Genomic DNA, 20677 nt, shown 5'->3' with positions numbered 1-20677 from the left:
AATTCATTACTGTAAGTCTTTTCCATTCAGCCTTTTATCTTTTAAGGATGAAGTGGTAATCAATATTGTTCTAACTTTTTAAATGTAAGACACATGCAGTAGCACAGATGGAGAAATGCAGCCATCAGTGTGATATGAGCTATGCAAAAGGGTCTAAAGCCCTGTCTTAAATCCCTGTGGGGCTACAAGTTTATTTCTGGTGGTTTCAGTTTTTTACCTGCTCAGAGCAGCAACAATTGTGAAGAGAGGCCTGAACTTAGCATCTTTCCTGACAGTGTCCTCCTTGATAACCCTGCCAGAGCTGACTGCAGGAACTCCTGTAAGAGGAGGATGTGCACTGCAGAGGATACTCTAAGTTAGAGAAGCTGAGTGCATCAGTAGGATGTGCTTTTTTTTGGCATGAGAAGGATGTTCTTCTTTCAGGCAGGGAATCATGTATCTTAAGTTTCACAACTCTCGTATGACTTGCAGTTCACTATGAATCAATGTCATTTTCAGTCTCCAAGAATGGAGACTAAAGTAATTAGTGAAGCATCATTATGAACAGGAGGGTTCAATGTTCTCTTTTCCTTCTTCCCTCCTTGCTCCACAGATGTAGCAAAAGCCTGGATCCATGTCGTAACATCTAGAGATGTTGTGAGAGAAGGATTTCAAGGGCTTGGGAAGGGGAACAGGGAAAAGGGAATAAGATAAAGGATCAGCATTTAAATGCTACTTCTGTTGCTTAAATGTGGGTAACAAGATCATGAAACTCTGGCACCAATTTTGTTGTTGTTGTTGTTGTTACCCATTATAGAAGCATTTCTAATGGTGATATTAGCTGCCTGAATTCCTGGGCAGTGGGGAAGCTGGTGCAGATAGTCTGGGATCTGCTGTTGTTGGATATGTGTTCCCTGGTCTCCCTGAAGCTCAGTGCCATTGGAGTCCTGTATGGAGGTGGACAGAACAAGTCATCAGGAAAACTGCAGAAGCCTTCCGCTCTCTTTCCGTCGCAGACCAGCTCCAGGGAGATGGGTGGAGGGGAGGTTATTTTAGTAGTTACATTTTTAAGGCAGATGGCCATTTTAAAATGTACATTTCAATTTTGATTGCAGTTTTTTAATTGCATTTAACAGCGCCTGGTTCTCCATTCTGCATCCGTGCAGCCACGTTCTATTGATGGCCTGTTGTGATTTCAATGGAACATCATGGGATGTACCTGGCACGTCGGGCAGCACTGGATGGAGGTGCCTTTAGCCCAATGTACCTGGCATGGTAAGCGGCAACCAAGTGGTTAATCTGCATTCTACTGCTCATAGTCTTGGCTTGTACAGCAAGGTGTTCCTGCTTTGCTACAGCCTTGCAATGACTGGAAATCACTTTGCTTTCCTGATGTTAGTGCTTTCATGCACAAAGAGCCTCTATCCTCTTTACTCATGGAGATCTCCATTGCCTATGCAGTTTGCCATGCAGCAAGGAAGGGACTAGCCATGTCAGGCTCTGCTTGTTATTCTAGGACAGGAAAAAGGACTGGGGACATCATCAGACTCTATCTCTCCTTTTTGGGTCAGGAGCTGGTAGCAGTTGAGCATATATTGCCCACGTACAAAATGTCCAAACATTGCAGCACAAAGGTACCAAACAGGTGCTTGCGTCCATAAACCAAGCTGCACCATTTCCGTGGGTGTCTTGCAAATTGCTTGAGGGAGACAGGATGGCACTAAATGGAATCTAACAAACTAGATAAGGGCCACTTTAAGTTTGCTGATATAGTATCCTCTGTGAAATAATCCTCCATTCTCCTCCTTTCCATGTCTACACCTGCAACAGCAGCTGCACATCCTGCTCTGTCCTGCATGTTGCTTTCTCTCCCTTCCCCAGTTCTGCAGACCTCTCCACTGTAGCTTAACATGTTGGTCCTACCTATTTTGAAGTGTGAGATAGATACGCTATTGTGAAAAACAAGGGTGCTGCATCCTGTTTTCTGCTTGAGACCATTTTAAAGAGCTTTTGCTGTTCCACTGCCAATGATGAAAAAGTGCATGTTCTTGCCTCTGCTTCCATGTTCTGCTGTCTGCCTTCTCACAGGGGTTGGGGATGGAGAACCATTTGAGCTAACATAGATCATGCATTCCTCTGTCTGCCTCTGCTGCCTTGGAATGTGAATACATTTACAAGGTATGGGCTAATGACCTGCCAACGGCAGCAACTGGGGGGAAGGTTAGCAGCCCTGAAAGACCACTTCACCAATACCTCGGGAAAGTCATGGAAGTAAGTTCTCTAGGGGAATAGGGAAAGGAAGATCAGATGAGCCAGCAAACAGTAGGAAAGCCCTTCCCACAAGGGTCTTCCAATTCTCTAAAAAGGTTAGTTACTCTGAAACTGAAGGGTGAAGAATCCATCTGTTTCAGTTTCACCTCCATACTGTAATAGCTGGACACAGCATTTTTAATGTTGGAAGTAACTTGGTGGGAAAAAGCAACAAAGGAAGCAATTGGTTTCGTTTGTCTTGTCCTTCCCCATGCTCACTGCTGCATGTCTGCTTGGTACAGCAGAACTGCTTGGCAAGGAAGAGTAATAAGTAAGCAGGAACCTATTTTTTCCTAAATATATTATAACATGCATGCTAGGCTAACGCTTTAATGGCACCTAATACGATACATCACATCTAGTCTGCTTGCTGGTTTTTATCTGCTGTACTGTTAGTTCGCTGTTCCGGTGCTTGTTATATAGCCTTCTCATTCATCCACAAATCCTCTCCACTAAATGAGTGATTCCTTAGATCTGTTTTTGACTGATTCTTTGCTTCACTATTGTTGCTTCTTAAAAGGTGAACAGCATTCATATGCTAGAATCTATAAAATGGGTGAAATCAAATAGCATCTCCTACTAGTGGCTGCTAAGATAACACATTTAGCATTTATTCAGGAATTACTTTTAGGAAAAGATTTAGGAATATTAAAGAGACTGAAATCTGTAATCAATATGTAGATTTTATACTATTTACAAGGAGTGAAGGGATTCCTCTTCTCCTGTATGTTGGCAACCTAATTTTCAGTGATTTCCAAAGTCTTTACAGAAATGGAGAACAAATTACATTTTTTTGTGTTTTGTAGTGAGAGCAGCAAAGCTCCTGGAGCTGTTGGTGTGTTCTCCACAGTCTCCAGGCGCACTGGATGACTGTGTGCTCAAGCCTGGGCGCAGCAGCTCACAGTTACCCAGCTCCTTGGGCATTATTGCTTGTGAAAATGCTTTTAGCTTGTGTAGCTTTGTTCAGTGTGTGCCATTTGCTTGCAGCATTGCTGTAATCTGTGATTTGTGCTCTGCATTTTTCATATCTTTGCATGTGCTGTGTTGCAGTGTCATGGATATGGTGGAGTCGTAGAGAGCCTCAGTCTTGCTTTCTTCCTTACTTGCACAAGAATACCTAAGCAAGTTCTGCTTTGCAAACTGTGTGTTTTGAATGACTGGGAAGCAACCTAGATCTGAAAAACCATCTCTAATTCTATTTGACCAAAGCCTTCTGTGGTCCTGCTCTAAATGCAAAGGAATGAAATTCTGCACACCAAATTCAATGCTGAAAGACTGTGACCCTCAGCGAGATATTTATATGTTCTTCATTTTGTTGCTGTTTTTGGTTTTAACAGAGAACTCCTCCTGAATGGGGAATTTGTGGTCTTTTTCTTTTTTCTTTTTTTTTTAATCTTGCAGAAAACAGAAGAGGAAAGGTTCTTAAAAATTATACTGAAATACACAAAATATAAACCACTGATTTTTCAGGGTCTTTTGGGGCTTTTGTTATTAATACTGGTGGTAATGTTGTCCATGTCTTCAAGGTTTGTTAAGAACAATTCTCTTCAAACTGATGGATAGGAAGGCCTTTGTAAGGCTGCACCTGCCATTTGTTTGGGAAGATCTGCTCAGTTTTATACAGGACTTAGCCTTGTAGTTATCTTTGATCCCACGCTTTGCACCAGAAGTGAGAACTTAGGAATGCTGTAGGTCAAGGAATAATGCATACTTCTCCTTTTGCTAACAAGATTTCCAGCATTCCCCTACCCACAAAATGCATCACCACTAAAGAAGGGTTTATAATTGGTCAACTCTGGAAAACATCTGGAATGAATTTATTTGTGTCCAGGACTGTATAAGATACATAAGGCAGATATGCCAACAAAGGTATGTCAGTCAAAGAGGTGTTTTCTGACCCATGTTGCTGTCCTGGAAAAAAGCCCTCAGTGGGCAATTCCTGACAAATGTTTATATTTGAAGCTCTAAACTTGGCTGAAGATTTTGCCTGCCCCGATCTATTACATTCATCTTGTTAGGGCTGCTAAATCCATGTCAGGCTTCAGCTAACAAATTTAAATTTGACAGGTAGTGTTGTAGTGCTTAAACTCGACCACTGCATTTAAAACCTACTACAGGTAATAACCTACCTCATACTTATGTCCTACTGAAATTTTACTTCTGTAAAATTTGACATGAGATAAATACAGGTAATTTAAACAATGCGTACTATACTAATTTTTCTGCTGCCGAACATACTGAGTTTAAATAGTAAAATTATCTTCCTCATAGAGGTCAGTAAAAAGCAAAATATAATTCTGGGTCTGCTTTGAGGGCTTTCTCTGCAGGCTCATTACCTCATTACCTCATTTCAAGATCATTTAAGGCAGAAGGGTTCCCATTTGTAGCTGCAACAAGTCTTCACTTTTTTCAAAGGCTTATACAAATGCAACTGCAGAGATTTCTAGACCTCTACTTCAAGTGCCATATGAATGGGAAGCAAGCTCACTTTGATTTCAGGAACGCATATTTTTTTTTTAGTCTGTTCAGGAAAAAAGTGCTGGCTATGCTCTTTTCTTTCTCTTCCTGCATTTCTCTTTATGGAACACAGAAATTACGTTGAGGGATTTTGCATATTATATGCAAGGAGAAGCACCATTATATTTGCAGTGCAGTAATAGGTGGTCTCTAGATATTGCTGAGCAGAATGCATTCATATCTAGAGACAGAGTGTTATGTTGGAAGCCAAGTTTTTGTCCTTCCCTATGAATATATCTTGGTGACCCAGAAGCGAGTGCTTTTACTGGCCTGGTCAGATAAAAGTGGGCACACAAAAGTGCCTCTCTTGTTGCTTCTTCCTTTTAATTGGCAGTTCTGGAAGCAAGCTACTACAGCCAGACGCACTGCCTGTGTGCTGCAGCTCTGATGTAACCATCTACAGCAAAACTTGTTTTTAAAGTGCTCAACAGTGTTCACTGGTGGTAATCCCTTTATGTTTTTGAGAAGTGGAAGGATGAGTTTCCATGACAGAAACACTATAGAGAGGGAAGAAATAACTGGCTAAAACCATGGCAAGCCTGTGTTTCCTATTAATGAGCAGTTAAGTAAGAATAGGGTATGAAGGAGGCTTTTTTAAACAAACAAACAAACAAACAAACAAAAAACTATGGAGATATCACTCATTATTCCTTTTCTTGTGTACACGTACTTGACCCAGAGTAGATAAGCCCAGATCAGCCTAACACTTTATCATTTGAAATTTGAAGTGACAGAATGGAACACACAAGCAATAAAAGCATTAAGTCAAGATGATTTTAAGAGAATAATCCCTTTATTTCAATGGATGTAGGGCCTGCTCCTCCTTCAACAGGAGAAATCTATTTCAATAAGATGAACTGGGAAAGAAAGGGAGAAGGGGAAAGCTAAAGGTAGCAGGTTTATGTTTGAAGCTGAGGAATTATTTTAAATGAATTTTAAATTAACAGATATATGCCTATTAGAAGCAGTAGCTGAGACTTTAAAAAAAAAAATTAATCATCAACAACAAAAGAAATAAAATTAATCTTGGATTTCTGAATGCAGCCCCAATTTTGAATTCTAGTTTCTATATTTTCTCATACCTACCAGATTTGCATGTGGCAGTTACTTTGGACTCAAACCAGCTGTTTAATAAAGGCCATCAGTATAAATCAGTATGAATATCTAAAATAAACTACACAGTAAATACCATTAGTGAAATACATGAACTACACAGAGGTAACCACAATCTTACTCTCTTCCCAGTATTTCAGGGTAGAGAGACTGTGATTTGAGATAGGTTACTTGAATTCTATCGGATTAGGCAAAAATCTTTCAAAACTAAGGGAGAAGAATTAACTTAAGAAAACACTTTCAGATTGTTAAATATACTTGGTGGCATTTAGCTAGTTCAGCATCCTGAATTTCAGGCAGTGTAGGGTTGATTCTAGCACTTAATATTAGTGGATTAGGATATGGACATTGCCTGGGGGGGGTGGTTTTTAAAGCAGCCTTTCATAAGGAGATTTCCCATTGACATCTCCATGTCATTAATTCCATCTCCACTGGATTTAGTTGCTATATGTCATTTTCTCAACCCCAGAGCCGCTGGGGTTTAATATGTTGTAAGACAAGAAACAAACTACATGTTAAAGCAGGGAAGCTGCAGCTTATGCTAATTATTTTACATGCTCAGATATGCAAATAGCAGAAAGATAGTTACTTTTTTTTCCTTCCCTTTTTTATCTTTCTCCTTATTCCCCCTTCAGATTTGTGTTAGGAAAGGCAAACTGCTTTCCCCTGTACCTAACATTTTCTCACTAGTGTCTTTTGAATAGTAATTCCAGCCAACAATGATTTCTTTTGTAAAAATCTAATTTTTGAGACTTGAAATCTTAGTGTGAGTAATACTTCTCTCCGTATTCCAAGCAGGATCACAGCTTGCAAGGCTGGATCATACCTGGAGCATCTTAGTCAGCGTCAAGTTGAAGAAAGACTACACACTGTTAAGCCAGTCTACTAAATGTAGACATGTTTGAGTGGAAACAGCAGGTTCACACTTCCCATCATCCTGTTTTGCAGGTGGTAAAGTGAAGGTGAAAGGAAGCAAAGGTGGAGATGGAACTGCCAAATCATGCCAAACAACTGCTACTGCAGCTGAACCAGCAACGAGCCAAAGGTTTTCTCTGTGATGTGATCATTGTGGTAGAAAATGCCCTGTTTCGTGCCCATAAGAACATCCTGGCAGCCAGCAGCATGTATTTCAAATCCCTCGTCCTGCATGACAACCTGATTAACTTAGACACGGACATGGTGAACCCCACCGTGTTCCGGCAGATCTTGGACTTTATTTATACTGGTAAGCTCTTAACGACTGACCAGCCCGGTGAACAGAACTTCAGTGCTCTCCTCACCGCAGCAAGCTACCTCCAACTGCACGACCTGGCAGCACTCTGCAGAAAGAAGCTGAAGCGGAACAGCAAGTCCTTCACTGGCAAGGCCAGTGGCCTTGGTGTTGGCAGATCTGCCAGGAGTCAGAGACTTTCCACTGCTTCTGTCATTCAAGCTCGCTATTCAGGGTCAAATGAGGGGTTGAAGGGCTCGCATTCAAAGGAGCTGTCAAAGGGAAAGCTCTCTGATGATGAGGTCTTTATCAGCAGCTCCAACCAAGAGAACTGTCACTCCTTAAGCAGGGGAGCCAGTAAGAATTGTGGTGGGGGTGGTAGTGCAAATGGGAGCACTGGTGACCAGGAGCTAGGCCTCGATTTGTCCAAAAAAAGTCCATCACTCCCTGTGGCAGCCTCCCATGATGACACGCAGCACAGCGAAAGCCAGCATGGCTCTCCTCAATCTGCCTCAGCCCCTGCAGCCAACAGTGCCTCATCATTTGACGAGTCTGGAGTTGGAGCCCCTCACAGCATAGCAGACAGCAGTGACCCCATGGAGATGGATCTGAGTGAGGAGTGCCACCACTCGCTGACGGAGAGCAGCCAGCGCAAGGGCCTCCGGCATTCATCCCGTAAGAAGGAGTGGATCAAGAAAGACAATGCCTTTGACCGAAAGGATGGGAACAAAGACAGGGATGAAGGCGAAGGGCTGCCCAACGGCATCTTGCTGGGGCCCTTGTCCAAGTCTGTGGAACGGAGCCTCGCTGGGGCTTATGGTGCAGACATGCCCTACTCGTGTAAGGAGGAGGTGGAAAATGGTAAGGAGAACAGTGATGACAGCGGCCAGAGTGAGAGCGAGAGTGGCGGGCATACCAGTGCCAACTACATCTACCGGCAGGAGGGGTTTGAGCCAGTGGCGTATGGTGACAACCTGTATGTCTGCATTCCCTGTGGCAAAGGCTTCCCCAGCTCTGAGCAGCTGAATGCCCACGTGGAGACACACACTGAGGAAGACCTTTACATCAAGGAGGAAGGCACCTATGGCGGCAAGGATGAAGCCGAGGATTTGTCCAACCCCAACCAATCCTACTCTGCGGAGTCCCGGCCCTTCAAGTGCTCTGTGTGTGAGAAGAGCTACAAGGATCCAGCGACACTGCGACAGCATGAGAAGACTCACTGGCTGACGCGGCCTTTCCCTTGCAACATCTGTGGCAAGATGTTCACACAACGGGGCACCATGACACGGCACATGCGCAGCCACTTGGGGCTCAAGCCCTTTGCTTGCGAGGAATGCGGGATGCGCTTTACCCGGCAGTACCGACTGACAGAGCATATGCGTGTCCACTCAGGAGAAAAACCCTACGAATGTCAACTGTGTGGTGGGAAATTCACCCAGCAGCGCAATCTGATCAGCCACCTGCGAATGCATACCTCTCCCACATAAGCCAAAGACTCCAGAATGAGCTTCGAGCCCATCCGCAGTGATTTACCTTTCTGTAAGACTTGCTGCTTAAAAAAAAACCAACAAAAAAACAAAAAAAGAAAAAAAAAAAACAAAAAAGGGGGCAACTCCCCATACTCTGTTCAGACATGGGAGGCCTAAACAAATTTAGCTTTAACATGTTTTAGAAAGTTATTTTCCTTTTTTTTTTTTAAAAAAAAAAAAGAAAGAAAGAAAGGTCCACAGCCGAGCTGATGCATTTAGTCCAACTCTCCCTCAAAATCTTGGTGATCAAGCATGAAATGTCACTTCTTGCCATGTGCACTGACTTCACTGTCATTTTGATAATCCGAAGCAAGGAGGACCACAGGGAACTTTTGTCTCTGCTGGATCCAGCCTCCCTGCCTCTTTCCTATGCGATGCTGCGGCCCTGGTCATGTCCTCTCTTAAAATCAAACTCAGTAGGGTATTTCTTGCCATTCAAAAGAAAATAGCATACATCTGTGAAAAAAACATTGCATTGCCCTCACAAACATGGAAGCTGTGTCTGTGGGCCATCTTGCAGGGTTGGCAGCCCCACTGGATGCCATAGTAAAGCCACAGCAGTGGTGGAACCCACCACCCACCCTGCTGGGCAGGCCATGGTGGGGACAGCCATCTACCTAGGCATGCAGTGCCAGGGTGCTTTACTTAAAGACATGGTGATGCTTTCCATGCCATCCCTTGCTCATGTGGTTTTAACCTTAATCCTTGGCACAAGTAACAACACGCCGCCTTTTCCCACAAAACATGCAAACCTCTTCAGCCTTACCCATGACTGAACAGGGACTGGATGCCCTTGGAATTTCTTTCAGTGAGCAGGGGGTCGTCTTTACTTTTCTAGTAGTTTCGTATGAATATTCTTTGCTTAGAGGTACTTTTATTAAAGGAAAAACCATTGTAATGTTTATGTGAATGTTTGAACTGGAAGGTCTGAGGTTAATTCTATGGTGGGTGGGTAGGGAGGGGGTTTGATGTAGGCTGGACTTGCTACAAGTTCCTTAGGTACTTTTTTATTATTGTTTTTTTTTTGTTTGTTTGTTTGTTTTTGTGTGTGTGTGTATGTTTTTCGCTTTCCTCCCTCACTAAAGAACAAGTCTGTGTGGACAGACTTGTTACCTTTGCTACCTCTTGAATTCATGAGAACAATAAGATGGTTAGTGAAAGATTAGGCATTTTTTTTCTCTTATTGTAAGTAATTAAATGTATAAAGGTAGAAGCTAAATTAAATTAAGGGATTTTTACCACCCTGTCCTTCCATCAAAAGTCAGCTAGAGAAATGTTAAAGCAAAGCTCGGCCAAAGACAAAGCAAAAAATATGCTGAGCCAGAAGCTGTGGCTGCTTGGACTGGCTCGCTTGCATTCTCTTGGCTGTTTGTAGTCACTTTTAGGTAAAAGAAGAAAACTTCTCTGAGCTTTCTGGGCCCTTTCCAGCTTTGTTTATTGAATCTGGATACTGTGGGGAGAGGAAAATGCACCCCCCCCCCCCCCCCATCTTCCACTTCCCCAGCACATCTGGGTCAGTCTGTAAACACCTGGCAGGACAGAGGGTGAGGGCATAGCAGCCTATAATTTACTAGAATCCAGAGTGCAATAAGGTGGAGGAGAGGAGGAAAAAGCAAACCAAAGTGTTTCATATCCTCCCTTTTACACAGTTTAACACACGCACACAAAAAGAAAGAAAAAAGAAAAAGAAACAAAATGTTCTTGCAACATCTGCATAAGACATCACAGCCAACAGCTGCTATTGGTTTAGGAGAAGAGACAGAGAACTTAGCCCACCAATTCTTGGCCCCCTTGACTTTGTTGGCGTGACCTTGTGGAAAGCTATGGCTTATTTCAAGCCTCCCGTGACTGTGGTGGTAAAAATTCACAGCCAGTAGAATCATCCCTTCTGAACTGAGAAGTTTACACTTGTATTTTCTCTCTCTTTTTTATTTCCCCCTCTCAAACCAGTATAATCTCTGCATCAGGTTTACCAAACCTCACCTTTTATAACTTTTTTTATTTTCTTTTTTAAGTTTTGACCAAAAAAAAAAAAAAAAAAAAAAAAAAAGTGGGCATGTTTGTCTAAAACAATGAAATATACGCTTTTTTTTTTTTTTTTTTTTTTTTTTTTTTTTTTTCTTCCCTTCCTTCTTCTTCTTCTTCTTCTTCTTTCCTCTTTGTTAAGATGGACTAGTCCAAAAGAAGTTTTTGGGTCAAGTGAATGAACTGAGGAAGCTGGAATCCAGGCTCCAAGCAATAGACTAACCAAGCTGCGCCTTGGCCTGGTGTCACGTTACAGGGAACACGCTGCCCCTCTGCTGCCAGCTCTGCTGTGCTGTTTGCTCCTGCTATTGTCTGCCTGCTCCGGCCCCGCTGCGAGCTGGGGGCATGAGGGGCGCACAGACTTTTCACTTCTCATTGTGCTGAGGCGCTGTTTTGTTTTGGGGGGGGCTACGTGTGTTTTTAGTGTCCTTAGCACTTCCACAGTTTGAATCTATATTGAATTTTTCTCTCCTCGGTTCCCTGCCAATCCTCTCCCTAAGAACGTCCCCAAATTCATCTTTGGGGAAAACAGGGAAGGCCTTGCCATCTACCTTCTCAAAGTGAGTCCCAGCAGGGTGTAAGGACAGCCATGCAAAATTAGTTCCAAGGCACTTTCATGCTGCCTTCACCTTCCCTCTAGCAGCCTGAAAGCTGAGCTCAACCCCATGCTGGCTTTGGCTGCTGCCACAGCAGAGCCTCCTTTTCTGCTGGCTGGCTGAGAACCCACCAACTCCCGATTTTCACAATAATCTTTAGCTCTCTTAGTGAGAAACATGCAGCTGGCAATAAGCTCTGCCTCCATCGTAGGTTTTGGGCACCATTTTCCACCCCCTCTGCTCGTAGCCCAGCAGCTTGCTGTGGTGATGGGGTGAGTGGGAGAGCAGCTGCACAGGGGCCCTGGGAAGCAGCTGGAGCTGGGGCTGCTGAGCCAAGGCATGGAGCAACCACAGCTCAGGGATGCATGGCCAGATCCAAAGTGGGCAACCAACCTGCTCCCTTTAATTCCATTTTTACAAGCATGTGTATGAGTGATGTAGCCTTTCCTTCCCTTTCTAGGTCCCCTCTTCATTTCTTTCTTAATATTTGAGAATCATTTTGAAATTTCAGGACTCAGTGCTTTGCTCCCCCCCACCCCCCAGAGCAGCTTTTTTACTTTATCCCCCTCCCCCAGCACTTAAACAATACGACATAAAGTCTGTGTACAGCAAGAGTATTGTACAAAAGGAAATTCTGTTCTTTTTTCAAGTAGCTGTGTAAAGTTGTGTTCCGTAGATCGAGTATAAACATTTTCCAAATTGTGACAGTAATAATGAATAACTAATAATACTCAAAACTTCAGGGACTGTTTAAGGCCTGCTTGGGGCCTGAACACTCAACTGCATTTGTACGACATAGTATTGTATCAAACATTTTTCTGTATTTTAATGAGAAAGCAAAACACTAGTTTCATATTTAAGATTTTAAGAGTTTTAGGGTGGGGGGAGGGAGTTGCTTGGTTTTTTTGGTTTTTTTTTTTTTGGTTTTTTTTTTTTCTTTTTTTTTTTTCAAGATACACAGAGAGCCTCAAGAGGAATAAAACATTTAAAGAGAAAAAAAAAAAAAAGAAAAAAAAAAAGAAAAAAAAGAAAAAAAAAAAAAAAGAGGCCTGGCAACTTAAGCATATGCTTTAGTCACTTAGTTCCAGAATGTTTTCGGAGTAACAGGAAAAGATAAAATAGTGAAAGTTGTATAAAAAAGAAGCTCATACCCAAATTCACAAAACTATTTTTTAAACCAAAGCACATTTGAATGAGTATGGAACCTCACTTGGCTCAGAAAAGTACTAATATATTTATCTCATTGTTTACATAAACTTTTACAGTTTCAGACCTCAACAGATCTAGGGGCCAGTCAAAATTAATCTTTGCTTTTTCCATTGGTTTCTCTTCTAAAGGCTACTGCAGGTTCCCCAATCAGGAGTGGGGAAATGCAAGCCAGCCTGCATTCCAGCACCGCTCAGTGAGGGCAGGGAGGGAGAGCAGTTAGAACTATGGCACATAGATGTAGGACTTTTTGTCTCCAGCTCATGAGGGATGCTGCTGGGCAAGGCTCAGGCCCTCATACTGTGCAGGCCCTGCTGCTAAGGCCCACGGTCTATAGCCATAGGGAACAGCCAGCTTCTTCCTCAGAGGAGCCTGAGTGGGAGGGCAGAGGAGCCCCAAGAGAGGGTAGAGGGATGGGAGAAGTCCTGGGGATCAGAGAAGAGTGTTGTCAGAAGTGAGGGAGCTGCTGTACCCAGCTCATCTCCCTAGTGCTCGCAATGGCTGAGCTAGGTTTAGCTGTTTTCCAGCCCTTACTGCAAGACCTCCAAAACCAAATTCCTGGCAAAAATAAATGAAAGCCCAGCTCCGTGCATTTGGGGAAGTTAGCAGGAGCCACAAAGATCACAGAAAACACCAAAGAGCTATTGACACGCAGCTTCTGTGAGGCTCTGTGGCTGCTGATGTGGAAGAGCATGCACAACTCTGTGCCACGCCAGCATGGGCTGTGCAGAGGCGGCATCTCCCTGTGAAATGCAATGGTGGCTAGGGAAGCTTTAATGGTCTGGGGTGAGGACACGAGCGCTGGCACGTAGCTCCCTTCTTCTGCCCAGAGCTGCGCTGGGGCCTGAGCTATGCTGTTCTGACTATCTGAGGCACCTTTTAATTAAACAGCCGGAGTGATTCACTCTGTATCTTGCAGTTGTGTGCAAAGAGACCAATCAAAACCCATAAGGCTTTCTAGGTGAAACCTAAGCTAGATTTGCATGTTAGAACAGTCTAATGATGACCAATGAAAATGGTTTGCAAAAGTATTGCTGAAGCCAAAAAAATAATACTTTTTTTTAGAAAACCTCTCCATCATTAGCCCTGACCCTTTGTAGCTTTTACCTTCTACACCAAAGGCACCTCAAATATTTGATGGGGGGCTGATGGAAAATGAAATATTAATTTTGCCTGGTCTTAATATCTAACAAAGATGGTGCAAACACTATTTGACAGTGTTGTTTTTGTATCAAGATGTATGTGCAGTAATGAATGTATTTATTTCTCAGATTCTGTATGCACAGTTTTGCAATGTAATTCAGAAAGTTGCAAACACAAAGATGTGTCTGCAGGGTCTTCTCTACAGGATTTCAAAAAAATGAAAAAAAAATATATTTAAGAAAAAAAAAAAAAAAAAGAATCTCAGAGACTCTCAGCATAGCCATAAACCATAACCTGTGAAGACAATACAAAGACTGGACTTTTGTAGCTTTGCATAGAAGAGGAATTTATGTTTTTCTGTATTTAAATGTTTCCAGTTACATTGTCACTCTTTCTAAGATTCCTATTTGTTTTTGTTTTTATTTTCCTCTCTGTCGTGTATGTAGAAAGCATTGTTTTCAAGCAGTGCAGGTTCAGTCTGGGTTAGCAGTATTTTACCTTGTTGCTTCAGTTCTGAAAAGCAGGAGTATGGATCTTGACCAGGGGAAACATCCAGTGCACTCAGTGAAACCAAGTGAATTTTGAGGTGAATGTTGGCAAACTTTGGAGAACGTAGAAGTCATCAGAGGAACAGCTGTGTGCTTCCAGTTGCAGCTTGTGACTGAGATGAGTCTAATCTCCTGCCTGAAGGTCAGAAAATAGCTTCTTTTTAAAACTCCCTCTCATTCTCCACTTACTTTTTACTGTGGAAGCAATAAGGCTCTCAAAAGTAGGGAGTCAATGCCTAGCTAGAGGAAGCATTGTGCCAAACTCAACAGCATCTGTGCCATCTTGTGATGGGCCTCATAAACAATATGGAAGCGTCAGATTCCCAGTCATGTAAGGTGACTGGAGTCCCTAGGAAAAGCTATATTTCACAAGCCTCTCATTCCAGTACTGGTAGAATTAGCAGTTATGGACCTGCAACAGTCTTAAAAATTAGCATAAAGAAAGGGGATATTTGTTGATTTCTGCGATCCTGGAGGATTTAAGTGGACTTCAGCATTTTTTCTTATTTTTGTTTGAATTTAATGATTTTCTCAGCATGAACAAAATTTCTTCAAATACTGTTTTTTCCATAAGCTTACACTTGTGCTCAAGAACTGACCATAATCTTGAAAAAGAAATTCTGGAAGTTCCTTTCCTGAGTTTCTTTGCACTGTTTTAAGTCCTGTGGTACATTGTTGCCCTGATTTTAGTGCAGGAGACAAACAGGCAAGTTTATCTTTCCTCCTGTTGTAATCATCCTCTTATTTCCCCTTCTCCAGTTTTTCTATGCATTCTGAAGCCTAGTGTTGAACATATAAGGATCAGCAGACCAGCGTTTATTGAACAGAACAGACCCTGCAGGATGCCATGTGGAGGAAGGGTTTAAAACAGTATTTCATGCAATAAAATCTGCTGGCAGTTGGGGCCCACACTTTGTAGTGCTCGCTTTTCCTGAAAGGTAGGATGTTTTTTAGACTTCTCTTTCACAAGTTATCAACTGAAGCACCTAGGACAGCTGTTCCAACTTCCACAAGCCAGTAAGAAACTGGCTGAGGATAACTTTCCTAATGAGGACAGGACCTTATTTTGGCTGGCTGGATATTTTCTCCTGTGTTATTTTAATATTTTAAATGCAATTAAAAAGAGGGATGTTCCATCTCTCTCACTCTTTTTTTTTTTTTCCTTTTTAATTTTAAGCCTTAACTATCAGCCAGTCTTGGTGCCCTGGATGTTTCCTGGGGAAGGGGAGAACAGGGGAGGGTAAGGGAAAGGCCAGCACTCCTGCTGCAGTGTTCTGTTCATTTCCTTCAAGAGCTTGAATTCAGGTCAGAGCCACATGTAGTTGTGGCTTCAACTCAAGTGTCATATAAAAAGATACAGAAAGTATAATATGATTTCAGCATTCAGAAATTTGCAGTCTTAATGTACAGTGATGAGAAACTGTTATTTTATGATCTTTTCATTAAAAGCTTGATTGAAAAGTTACATTTTTGGTTCTTTCTGAATGTGTCTATGTTTTCCCCTCCCTCATTTATTCTTGCTCAGAATGAGCTATGTCACAAAGCCTTTCCACAAACAGACAAAGTCTAAATAGTCACACACAACTTTTCATTTCAGGCACCTACTGCTCACAAGCCAAAATCTGTGCTTGTTAGAATGTAAGGAAGGATGAACATCTAGCCAGGCTAGCTTACAGTAAATGTGCAAGCAAAGGTGAAATACCTCCTCTATCCTTTCTTATGATTCTGAGTAAGTTGAGGCTGTTTTTGAACAGCTTCTCCTGCTTTATTCTTCTCATATCCTAACCAGAATTTAAAAGCAATGTTTGTCAGGGACAGTGATGGTAGAAACGCCTACAGATACAGCCCTATTTGGGCTGTAAGTAAGTCTAACTCCATTAGCACATCCTTGAGGATGAGAGAAGCATCTGAACCAGAAAAGTTTCCCAAAAGAAACTATGGTTCTTTGTTTACATGTGGTACAGGTTAAAAAAAAAAAAAAAGGGAAGTGCCTGCAGGGAAGATGACTGTAAGTAATGACAAGAGCACTCACTGCAAATCTCAACCTCTCAAATGCTAAGAACCAAACATTTCTCTTTAGACAACTTAAGTGCAAACCTAGTTAAATTAACATTTCCATGGTCTGGAGTTTTAACAGCATCTTCCTGTTGCCAGGCTATCTTTCTGGATCTTAGCATCTTTCAATATAACATATATTTAATGAAGACAACTAAGTACCTGCACCATAATGCAAGAGCCAAGTCTAGCTTTATGCAACATTACCACTTTGTCACACAACTCATCACAAGAGTTTTGCTGTTTCTCCCAGAGCATTAATAGGCTGCAGAGTGATCCTGACGTTCAGTTCAAGTATTTTGTTCTTTTTTTTTTTTCTTTTTTTTCTTTTTTTCCCCAAACACAATGCTGACTATATTTTCAAGTGACTGACTGAGGGAGTTCAAGTTTGGTCAGTTTTCTGACAGGCTGCAAAGTCAGCAACAGTGGTAAGAAAATCATTTTTATTTGTCCTTGGAGATGTGTTTTACCCAGCAAGGTTAAAGAGAAGGACTCAAATGAACAGAAAAACAGATGAAGAGCTACAGAAAGCCAGTGGCTGTTTTTCAACAGCTCAGATGTGGTAACCAGCGTGTACTCTTCTCCCAGCAACCAACGACATTTCTCTCTCTCTTTTTTTTCTTCCTAATTTCTTCTGGAAGTTTTTGCTTCCTGGCCCCCATTTCTCTGTGGCATGAGTGGTTTCCAGTGTATTTAATAGATTGCATGTTCTATTTTGCTTTCATTGCTGCGGTCAGCTCCTTTTCATCTCATAGTATGAGTTGTCTCATGTGACAACGATCCATAACTCTTCATATAATAACACAACTGAAATGCAGATGCCTCTGTGGTGGAACACTGAGATACGTACAAATGATGTGCCCAGAGCAGGATGTAAAGGATAACAGATATGCCTGGAATGCCTGGGAATTTGTACTGTCTTTCCTCTGTTTTCATTGCCACTGTTTATTGGTAAGAATTACTTATTTTCTCACAAATACACACTTGCTTTCTCTCCACTGCTTTTCTCCCTCTTGGAGAGCAAACAGTTATCAGATAAAAACTTCAAATGATGGGCTTGTTTTTGCTTTTTTCACAGGGAAATTAATTTCATCAAAATTCAAAATCTTCTACGGGAACAAAACTTACAATTTTTTTTGTTAAACTAATTTTTTTTTTCACCAATATCGAAATCCAGTTCTGACCCTGCCGAGTATGTATAGATGAGGAATGTCTGTTTCATAAGAACTGTGATGACAGACTTCATATTAAGAAGTTAAAATGGAAGGACATTTTTTAAAAATAAAGGACAAATTCAGGTCAGTATAAGCCATAAGACTAACACTTCACTTTGCAAATTATTTCTAAAATATGCCTTCATCCTATCTTTTACTTAAAGTAAACTTTGAAGCACTAGGGTTTTATCTGCAAGCAATGCCAAAGTCTCAACAGCTCTAAGAGTGCTGAAGCTATTACCAACTATTAATTTTGTGTATCTGTCTGGGTTTTGTATTTTTGGATCTATTAAAAAGTTGCCCAGGTTTAAACAGGATCTAAGGAAAGGCTTTCTTCTCCTGAGGTAGGAGTCACAAGCAACATTCTTGCCAGTGAAGGCCACCTCCAGCAGACCTGCTGGATTCAAAAACTGGCACAGAGGGCCAGAAATATTCCAAGTTTGCTATTGGGGATAAAACTGCTTTCCTTTGTGCTACTCTGGGCACTGCTCTTGCCTCAGTTCCGCAGTTTCCTCCCTTCTGCAGGTCACCATTCCACATTTTCATCCTTTCCCTTCATGGGATCCTGTAGCAGTGATGTGGGGCTTTTTTGTTTGCTCATTTTTTTGGTTTTTGTTTGTTGTTTGTTTGTTTTTTCCCTCCGTATCTGTGCTGTGTGCCTTGTTGATGAGCACAATTGAAAAGTGCTGTAGACAAGGTCTGAATCCCTGTGTTTCAGCTCAGTACACTGAGCCAGTTCTAAAAAGGTATGATCTCCCTGCAATTACAGAATCACAGAATTGCAGGGATTGGAAAGGACTTCGAGAGATCACTAAGTCCAACCTCCCTGCTAAAGCAAGTTCCCCACAATAGGTCACGCAGGTACGTGTATCCACAGAAGTGAACTCCACAACCTGTACAAGTGCTCTGTTGATTATGGGGATTATGACCCATGGATTCATCATACTGTCTTTTCCTATTCCAGGTGCTAAGAAGAAAGGCCAGTGTAACTGGCATGTATCAACCCAGGAGGTGATTGATGGTTCTGCCAGATTACTTTGCTTTTTGCCTTCTCACCATTTTACCTCTTACCTTAGTTTTTTTTCCTTAGTTACCGAGAGGAGCACTGGGAGAACAGAGATGTTGCAGGGCTCTCTTGGCAGGTAGTAGCAAGGTCTTTGATAATCTGGCTCTGAATCAAAAGCCTAAATCTCCCTCTCTTTTTCTTGTCCATCCTCTCCTCCTTGTACACAATTTGTTTTAAACAATTAAAAATAAATAAATCAATAGAGTCTCACGCCCCTTTCCCCTGGCTTCAGACCCAGATGTCACATTAAAGCCTCATTTTTAAAGGATCATTTACTTTTGGTTTAATACAAATCAAGAACTCTTTCAGGAGCCTGACTCAAAGCAACAAGCAGTTAAGGCTAATGAACATATGGCATTGCTTTCCCTTGACTTCAGAGGATGGTGATGGCAAAGCAGTTGCTAGCTTAGTGTTTGTTGAGTCTCCCTGCACAGCACATGTGCGCACTGTCTTGTTTGGTATGTATCCACACCCTAGTATGGGTATGGAGGATTCAGATGCAGGAACCTGGCTGGACTATCTAACCACTTCACCACAGAGTGAGCACTTTATGAGCACTAGGCAGGAATCAAGCTCCTACCTGGGCAGTGTTGTCTTTCTGTAGTCCTACAATCTGTATACCTTTACTGTAACCACCCTGGCCACTGAGCTGCCATCTGAGCCTGGCTGGACAAGTCTGATCACAGCAGAGTGGAGAGGACAGACAGCATGACCAGGTGCCACTTGTCACCTCTCAGCAGACTGAAAAATTTAGGACTAAGCTCTGGGTTTCCAGCCTTCCAGTCATGAGAGGCGCTTGCTATTCCACTGCCTGGCACAAACCTCCTGCTAACTCCAGCTGGTCCCTGTGCCACAATAGCAGCCAAAGGCCAGCCAGAGAAGATTGCACAACCAGGCCTTGATCTGTATTTTCCACTGTTCAGCCAGAAAACCCCTCCTTTTTTCCAGCACAGCTGTTTTCCATCTCTGCTCAGGAAGCATGCCCTGTTTTTGATTCCTGGGTCTTGCTTTATGAAGCAATCATGGGCAGGCTGTCTGGGTGGAACAGGTCACAAAGTGGCTGTGGGATAACTCTGTATTCTGAAAGCCAGCACAGAACAAAGGGGAGCTTTGCCAAGGCTCAGGTGAGCCTGGGGTCAGCACACAGACAAGCTACTGACACAAGCACAAACGCAGGGTTTTCTTTCTCTGGGCCACGGTATTTGAACTCCCTCCTCCACCCTTTTCCTCTCCTGCCTGCCTGCTGCAGTCTTTTCCTATCTAGACCCACATTTCATTATCAGTGAGTGGGTACATGGGTGATGGTATCACATTTTTGCTACATGTTACTCATTCACGACTCCTAGAACAAGCTGGCTTTATCTTCTCATGACACCAGCCCTGTCTCACTAGCTTTGGCCCCAGATAAGATGCTTATCTTGGTTGATGGTAACACAACATGTGGCTGCAGCTTGGTAACTTGTAGCCCTGCCATTACAGACACTTAGCCAACTGGGCAGGCAGAGGATGGTGGGGGTGACAGACAATGGGAGGAGGTCCAGGATGAAGCACGGATCCAGATGTGCTCCACTCAGGAACATCAGCAGCCAGAAAATCTTTGGAATTGCTCATCTTGGCTGTCTCCCCAAAACGCTGGAAATTAGCCAGCTCATATCAACCTGAAAATTAACTAGCTTCCTTAGGGGTTAAGGGAAAGGCATTAAAGTTAACACCAGCTATATTAACTAAAAATAATATGTGTGCAAAAAGGTCAGAATTATAACTGTTATGGGAATCATACTGTAAATTCATACTTTGACTTTACATGTGAAGTGTAATCCTCTCCTGTAAAGGCCTGTGAAGTATCAGGCCTTGCATGTCTTTAGTCTGGAATGGGTCGAAGGGGAAGTTATGAAGAACATGTGGAGCTCACGAAGACTTACTCTGGAAGAGGCTTTGAGGTCAACAAGAGTAGGACAAGTAGTGCAGAGTGCTGACCACTTTCTTTCTGGAAGGAGTTAACAACCACTTATAAGGCAAAACAGCTGGGCACTCTCACCAAACTGCTAGATTGCAAATAGACAGAGGTAACATATAGAAAAAGAGAAGGGAAGCAGCATTCTACCTCCTTTTCTTCATAAAATTTACACTTGGTCTGTTCCTCGCCATTCTATCTGGTTTGCCCGT

The 20677-nt window shown here is 42.4% G+C and overlaps 1 protein-coding gene across 9 annotated transcripts in view; it reads left to right on the top strand.

Annotated features, from left to right (window-relative positions):
* HIC2 (HIC ZBTB transcriptional repressor 2) overlaps window positions 1-20677 on the top strand; it is a 118232-nt gene that overhangs the window by 52759 nt on the left and 44796 nt on the right. For 3 of the 9 annotated variants that reach the window (XM_015877573.3, XM_085555441.1, XM_085555440.1), the window contains 2 exons: window positions 1116-1254; window positions 6868-15641. In XM_015877573.3, coding sequence (XP_015733059.2) covers window positions 6904-8616 — 1713 coding nt within the window. In that variant the 5' untranslated portion in view covers window positions 1116-1254; window positions 6868-6903 and the 3' untranslated portion in view covers window positions 8617-15641. Of the gene's footprint in view, window positions 1-1094; window positions 1255-6717; window positions 15642-20677 lie in introns of those variants that run through there. The other 6 variants (XM_085555443.1, XM_085555444.1, XM_085555442.1 and 3 more) reach the window with 5 other exon arrangements.

This window comes from Coturnix japonica, chromosome 9 (genome assembly GCF_054131305.1).
Source record: "Coturnix japonica strain WE chromosome 9, WE-NBRP24, whole genome shotgun sequence".
Classification (NCBI taxonomy): domain Eukaryota; kingdom Metazoa; phylum Chordata; class Aves; order Galliformes; family Phasianidae; genus Coturnix; species Coturnix japonica.
This window is presented reverse-complemented; position numbering and strand designations above follow the sequence as displayed.